The following is a 7,500-nucleotide window of genomic DNA, read 5'->3' as shown; positions in this document are numbered from 1 at the left end:
TTGGTACCTAGAATTGTAACGCCTGCTTCATTTTAGCTTTTAGCGGGAAATGCGAATAAAATTATCTGGTTCAATACACAATATTGCTGTCAAATGCTTATGTTTGTACATATACGGAAATGAATCCTTCTGTAAATGAAAAACGCCGGAGAGAAATGCATGGCCTCTTTAAACAGGAGAACGACTGTTTAAAACAACACTTGAAATCTCGGCATCCACAATCGATGCATTTCAGACCATCATCTGGGATAAACCGGGAGATGACATGTTACCAACATACGGTAAGTGCATTTTTTGGGTCATTTTCACCATGTATGTTTACGGTATAAGGAAAGGAAAGAAAAGGAACTTTATTCAAGTGTCTAATCTTTTAGCGCTAGAGCACTAATTGGGGACACTGTAAATTGAAATGAACAAATCAAGTCAAATGTTGGTTTTTGAGGAGTAGGAAAAACCGGAGTACCCAGAGAAAACCTCTCGGTGCAGAGTAGAGAACCAAAAAACTCAACCCACATATGACGCGGAGTCTGAGAATCGAACCTGGGCCACATTGGTGGGAGGCGAGTGCTCTCACCACTACGCTACCCCTGCACACCAATGGATTAAGTAAATTTTAACAAATACCCATCACACAAACAAAGGTCGCGAATTAGTATATGTATGTCTGAATGACATCTATTGCTTGCAGTCTTTCTGATAATATTTTACGTTCAATTTCGATAAACAAATGATACATAATCAGCGTTTCTTCTTCAGGCATGCGAACTGGCCTTTGAAAGTTTAATATTTTCTTAAGTTATGGGAGACTATCTTCACAGTCTTACTACGTGTCCCCCAAAAGAGATGGAGTGGACATGGTAAATAAGTCTTGATGACTGTGATGTACTGGAAAAATCTATTTTACTAATGTACATGAACATGATGATGGTCTTGACAGTTGTGTCAACAAAAATACAAAAATTCACATCTCGTTATGCAAACTTTGTATTTACTATACTTGAACTGTAATCGTGTTGAATGTGAGTGTCATGGCTACAGACGTGATCGTGAACGAAGCAGATCTCAGAAAACTACAGAGGTATGTATGGCGCCCTTTTAGGAAGGATATAAGTCCCCGAAAGTTCATCTTATGAAAAAAAATATAATTCCTAGACCAAAGCTAAGTACATACAAAACAAGTGTCAGGTTTGTGCGAAAAATAAGAAACGCAATTTTTGGAACAAGAAAACTTAGGTCTTTACTGAGATTTAGGTATCTGCTGAGACATGTCACAATCCAAGGACAGAACAACATCAAAAGAAATATCTCAGACACTTAAGGTGGTTTTTGTACGGTTTCCTGTATAGCAAGCGTAAGAGTCTTGCTCATAAAGGTAACTGTGCAAAGTACAAGCTTTGTAATGATATAGAGAAAAACCCTGGCCCTGTTATGCAATATTTTGATCCACCTAAAACAGTTAAAGCACCATATAGTCAAGGGGATGTTGTTCTACTTGCACAAAATGCAGGACAACAATGTGTTGCAATGAGCTTATGTGCTTTAATATACCACAATATGAAAAGAATAAGTAACCCTGATGACTTAAAACAAATAACAATAGTAATAACTTTATTCAATAATGCATATTGGGATTCAGCCATGCAGAAATTTGTTACAACTAGCAAGACAACCGTTTCTACTGCTAACAGAACTGCCAACAATGCTTACAGTATTACTGTACGAAAACTAACATTATTTTTACAGGTGGTTGTATTGCTGTCAGTATTGTTGTAGTTGCTGGATTTTATTTGTAGACAAGTAACAAACAGGAAATACTATCTCTGTTGGTAGCCTGCATGAGTAACAAAGTGATCAAATAAGTAGTAGGAAGAGAGAGGACTCTGGGAAGGAGGTTGTGAAAAGGGAAGATATCTGTTTACAAACCAGATGGTGTTAAGTGCAGGTTGCAGGTCATTGTTTTATCATAACTGAAACAACGGGGGGTTTGGGGCTGACATGCTTAGCGAGTAGACGTGTTTTCGAGGGCTTCGCTCTGGTTATTGAGTTTTTTCTCTTGCAGCTTGCATTGCTTGTATATGGAAACTGTTACTCCATCTTCGAAGCGCACAATATCAGCAAGAAGCAATTCGGATTCGTCTGAGTCAGTTTCTCCGTTGGAAAAGCGTTTAAAGAGTCGAGGAAGCCGAGATTTTCTAAGCTTTGAACATGGCCGGTAATGTTGGCGAAAAACGCGACAAGATTCTTGGGGAACTTAGGAAACTAGACAAACTTGATGCTATTGAGGCAACGTTAAAGGATTTAACAAGCAGATTGGGAAATGTCGAACCAACTATCGACAAGATGAAAGTTGAAGCACGTGCTGTGGATAGCTCGATTAAAGATATGGATCAGGGTTTTACACATCTCAACAAAGAAGTTGTAGATCTTCGTGGAATGGTAAAAGACAAGGATAAGCAAATTGAATATTTACACTCGAGACATCTTTACCTCGAGTCCTATAGCAGGAGAGAAAATTTGGAATTTTTTGGTATACCGGAAAGCGAAGCCAGCGCATCCGAGGGGAAAGATGCTGTTGGCACAATTGATGTTTTGTGTGATTTTCTGAAAGGTGTCCTTGGCTTTGAGGATCCAAAGAAGAATATGGTGTTTCAACGGGTGCATAGGATTGGTAAATCCGTACGTGGTAAGCCAAGGCCGATATTAGCCCGTTTTTTACTTTATCGAGATCGTGAGACAGTGCTCCGTGCTGGGTTTGAACTGAGAGATACTGAATATATGATTCTGCAAGACTTCCCTCAGGAAATCATAGAGAGAAGGCGCAAACAAATACCCAAATTAAAGGCCCACCTTTAACCAACAGGCTTTTCGACCGTTTTTTTTTGTTATGGAAATTCGTATTTCTTATCGCAGCGATCTAATTGGATGAATCTCGGATTCGGGTGGAATTTTCATATATGAAAATTGTTCCGAGGCACGCAATGCCTGTCGGTTGAAGGTGGGCCTTTAAAGGAAGCTAAAAAAATGGGTCACAAAGTATCCTTTAGTAAATCAGAACCTGATAGACTCCTTATTGATGGCAAGTTCATTTCTGCGTAAAAATATTATTAACTGCGTCCTTTATTCGATATAGCAGGACTGCATTGGTTTTTTGAAGACATGTAACTTGATTTTGATCTGGTTGATATCTGGCGTATTAGGAATCCCGCTGCATCACGATCTACTTGGCGTCAAAAAAATCCGGTTGTCCAGAGACGTTTAGACTACCGGCTTATAAGCGATAGTTTACAAGATGAGATAATTTCAGCAGAGATCAAAACGTCAATAAAAACAGACCATTCGGCAATAACCCTTTCTATTAATGGGTTAGATGAATCTGAGAGAGACCAAATTTCTGGAAATTCAATTGAACTTAGTAAATGACTCGGTCTACTGTGAACTTTTAACTACTGAATATGAGAATTGGTTAGAGGAATTTAAAGAGGTTCAGGATAAGCGCGTTTTATGGGATTTAATTAAATACAAAATAAGACAGCGAACAATCACATAAAGTAAGGGTAAAGCCCGTGAAAGAAGAGCGAAACTGCAAAAGGTGGAAGATAAGCTGAAGGATTGTACAAAAAATGTGATATCGATCCAAATAGTGGAAATCTCGAGGAACTGGAGCGTCTTCAAACAGAATATGATCAATTGTACGATTACATTACCCAAGGGGCAATCATTCGCTCTAGGGCAACCTGGTATGAAATGGGTGAAAGGAACAACAAATACTTCTTAAATCTAGAAAATTCAAATAAAACGAAAAGTAGTGAGCGCAAGGTCTTAACAAGGAATGGAGTGTCTACTAGCAACCCCAAAAAGATTATGAAAGAATTGGAATTATATAACTCCAGTCTCTATAATGGTAGAAATTGTGCTGACATGAAGACTATTTCCTCTTTTATAAATGATCTACCGATGTTCCATATTTAGCGGAGGAGAAGAGGAATGTTTGCTTGGATACCCTTGGATATGAGGAATGTTACAACGTATTGCAGACCTTCATAAAGAGTAAATCGCCTGGGAACGATGGTTTGACAGTCTATTTTTACCTAGCTTTTTGGCCCTTGTTTGGAAAGTTGGTAGTTGATAGTCTGAATTATGCCTTCGAATACGGTGAACTATCAAATTCACAGAAACAGGCTGTTATCACTTTAATTGAAAAGAAAGGAAAGGACAAAAGGTTGGTGAAGAATTGGCGTCCAATATCTCTCATAAATGTTAATGCTAAACTGGCTTCCAAAACTATGGCAAAGTGCTTGGGAAAGGTGCTTCCGGAAGTAATTCATTTTAATCAAAATGCGTTTGTCAAGGGGAGGAAAATTTTTGATGCCGTTAGAACGATCGATGATGTGATTGATTATGCTAAGTACAAAGATATTCCTGGGATTTTAGTAGCTATAGATTTTGAAAAAGCTTTCGATTCTCTGAATTTTGATTTTCTTTTAAGAGTACTACATGCATTTAATTTTGGTCCTTCTTTGATTCAGTGGATGCGTGTCTTATATAACAACGCCTCTAGCTGTATATTTAATAACGGTTTTACAACAGGACCTTTTGCGCTAAGTAGGGGAGTAAGACAGGGAGATCCTCTCTCTTTCTACCTTTTTATAATAGCTCTGGAGACCTTAGCTATTAAGATAAGAGAAGATGATAGCATTAACGGCATTACGATACGAGACGAATCGGTTAACCTTTCCCTCTTCGCTGATGATATGACCTGCTTTCTTACAGACAGCAGTTCATATACAAACCTATTTGTTACACTGAAGACTTTTTGTGAGAGTTCTGGCTTAAAAATAAATAATGAAAAAACCGAAGCCTTAGCTTTAGGAAATAATAGAACACTTTGGGAGGGCCATTCTGATTTGCCAAATCTTTGTAACACTATTAAAATTCTAGGCGTTTCTTTTGGCTATGAAGCCAAACAAAGAGATGAATTGAATTTTAGGAATACTTTGAAATCAATTAAGAAGACGATCAATTTGTGGAAATGGCGCGGTCTTTTTCTCTAAGGTAAAATACAAATTATAAAAACCTTTGCCATCCCCAAGCTTATGTTTAGAGCGTCGGTGTTGCCAATCTCTAAAGACCTTGTTAAAGAAGCTGACTCTCTGTTTTACTATTTTATTTGGAATGGAAAAGACAAAGTAGGACGAAATGTGACAACATTGGAAGTGGAGAGGGGTGGCTTAAATATGCTTGATATTGATTCCATGGTTCGCACAAGACGAGTAATATGCCGAAAAAAAATATTTGGAGGAATATAAAAGTCCGTGGAAAGCGTTTTTAAACGAGTTCTTGTCCCTGTCGGTGGGAAGCTCATGTTGCATTTGATGCTTCTAAATTAAGCATTTACCAACCTAGTTTCTACAAGCAATGTTTCGATGGATGGTCAGAAGTAAACGGAAAAATGCCCAACTCGCTACCCGAAATTGCAAATGAAGTCATTTGGAATAATAAGCTTCTCTTCATCGACAAGAAATCTGTGTATCATAGAGATATTGCAGGTTTTTTTAAAAAATTGTGACTTATTCTCAACTGAAAAAGTTCTTAACCCTGAGCAAGATTTCTTCATTATGGGTATTATTAACTCTATGCCTGCCAGCTGGCGCTTGACAATTAAAAGTGCAACTACTGCACCGGTAATTGATCCACTTCCGGATTCAACAGCTATTCTGATAAGTAATAATTTGGTTACAATTTTTGATGTTTCCTCAAAACAAATCTACCGACTTTTCCTGGAGAAAAAAAAACAATGCCTACTGCTAAAGTAAGGTTAGCTGCAAAGTATCCAAACATATATATTGATTGGAAAGAGATTTATTTGCTAGCTTTTGTGTGTCTTTTTTGTGTCTTTTATTTTGTATGTTAACATAAGAAATTCTTTAATAAAAAACATACTAAATTATAAAATAAATAAATAAATAACTGAAACAACCCAGGCCTTTACAAAAATGCTTACCTTGGGCTTAAACATTATTTGTTAGGCCTAATGTTAGCATTGGTTGTTTGAGCTATGGTGAAACAGTGACTTGCAACCTGCAACATGCAGTTTGGCCCCTCCACTTAGAAACAATGTTTTTGTTGTTCAAATTTGCCAACCACAGGAACAAAAGAACCCATTGTTTCGACAGCCAATGAGACTCTGTTTAGACATTTACAACAATAGATAATGTCAACAGTATCTTTGCTGTTAAGAGGACATTTGCGAGGGTCCCAATGTCAAAATGTCAATGAACACGCAAATCTAAAAAGAATCAGGTCTGAGAAACTGATTCCTCAAAATGAGGTACTATTTGTTCACTTCCAGTCCCGCATAGATGAGCTGCAGGCCGATTGGTCTTTTTTTCTTTTGCATCTCGTGACAAATATAAAAGGTTGAATACACCTAACTGCGACATCAAAAATCGGCTCTTTCTTCGATATTGAATCGGCCCTAAACAACCCCGAGTTAACGCTTACAAAGCGTCTAGTTCCAAAAAAATACTGAAGCCGTGACACTTCGCCAGTGTTTGTTCGCGTGACGTGAAGAAAATAAGCAAAGTGATCATTTCCGAAATTAATGTGAGTACTGATCCTCAGCCAAGAATTTTGGCGTAATGCACGATGAAAATATGCGGGTTTTCCTGCTGATCATTCTCGAATATATCAACAAATCGACCAGTTACCCATAACAGTGAAAGACCTCTGGGAGACAGGCCAGAGACAACCAACAAACTTTTCGAATCCTGGCAAATGGCACTCGCTACATATTGTATAATATCGGGTTGGATAATGAATCAAAATGAAGAAAACACTTAACGTTTCATCAAACAATTAAGAATTGTACGCACCGTACAGATACCAACAACGGTGTTATTCCCTGCCATGTTGAAATGTTCTTCTTGTTACAGAGTGAGCGTGTAAAAAGATGGATTTCTATGCGAACGCGTGGAAATGATCAAAAAGCTCTCTCAATTTCCCACCGCCTGTCGACTATCGAGACTGTATTGTTGTCTTCACTGATGCTGATACAGCACGGTAAATAAAACCAATGAAGTTTCCGTCAATTTTCACCAAGACAAATTAAATGCAGTTAAATGCAAGTCCCAGTTTCTTTCAGTCCCTGATCGAAATTGCCGCGTAACGTAACGCAATGTTCATGATCCATGTGGAGAATGTTGTTTGCATCCGAACTGGGCCATCTGCTGCTCATAGCCCTTGATATTTCATTAGTCAGAGTGTTTTCACAGGATGTCGGTGAGTATTCGGTCAGATAATTGTATTCGTAACTATTTATAACTAAAAATAGATTATCAAGGTCCTTTAACAACAGGACTGATCATATAGTCATGCTTACACATTTAATAATACTGCGAGCATTGAGCCATTGACCCCTCGCAGGGTGTCCGGAAAACTAAGACCTAAGACCTAAGACCCGGAAAACAAACCCTGTATTCCTGAAAGAAATATTTTGTATAT

At 38.0% G+C, this 7,500-nt stretch overlaps 3 protein-coding genes across 6 annotated transcripts in view; 2 read left to right on the top strand and 1 right to left on the bottom strand.

The window, feature by feature from the left end:
* The window catches only part of LOC137999633 (ankyrin-3-like), a 24,713-nt gene extending 17,590 nt beyond the window's left edge, over positions 1-7,123 (bottom strand). For all 3 annotated transcript variants that reach the window (XM_068845458.1, XM_068845468.1, XM_068845478.1), the window contains exon 1: positions 6,873-7,123. In XM_068845458.1, coding sequence (XP_068701559.1) covers positions 6,873-6,908 — 36 coding nt within the window. In that variant the 5' untranslated portion in view covers positions 6,909-7,123. The remainder of the gene's footprint in view (positions 1-6,872) is intronic.
* Positions 1-7,500, top strand: part of LOC137999669 (uncharacterized) — a 47,393-nt gene that overhangs the window by 8,680 nt on the left and 31,213 nt on the right. The window lies entirely within an intron of this gene.
* Positions 7,140-7,500, top strand: part of LOC137999645 (NHL repeat-containing protein 2-like) — a 19,482-nt gene continuing 19,121 nt past the window's right edge. The window contains exon 1 of one of the 2 annotated variants that reach the window (XM_068845491.1): positions 7,140-7,278. In XM_068845491.1, coding sequence (XP_068701592.1) covers positions 7,188-7,278 — 91 coding nt within the window. In that variant the 5' untranslated portion in view covers positions 7,140-7,187. The remainder of the gene's footprint in view (positions 7,279-7,500) is intronic. The other variant, XM_068845499.1, reaches the window with a different exon arrangement.

Source organism: Montipora foliosa, chromosome 1 (assembly GCF_036669935.1).
Source record: "Montipora foliosa isolate CH-2021 chromosome 1, ASM3666993v2, whole genome shotgun sequence".
Taxonomy (NCBI): Eukaryota; Metazoa; Cnidaria; class Anthozoa; order Scleractinia; family Acroporidae; genus Montipora; species Montipora foliosa.
The sequence above is the reverse complement of the archived record's forward strand: the minus strand, read 5'-3'. Positions and strand labels throughout refer to the sequence as shown.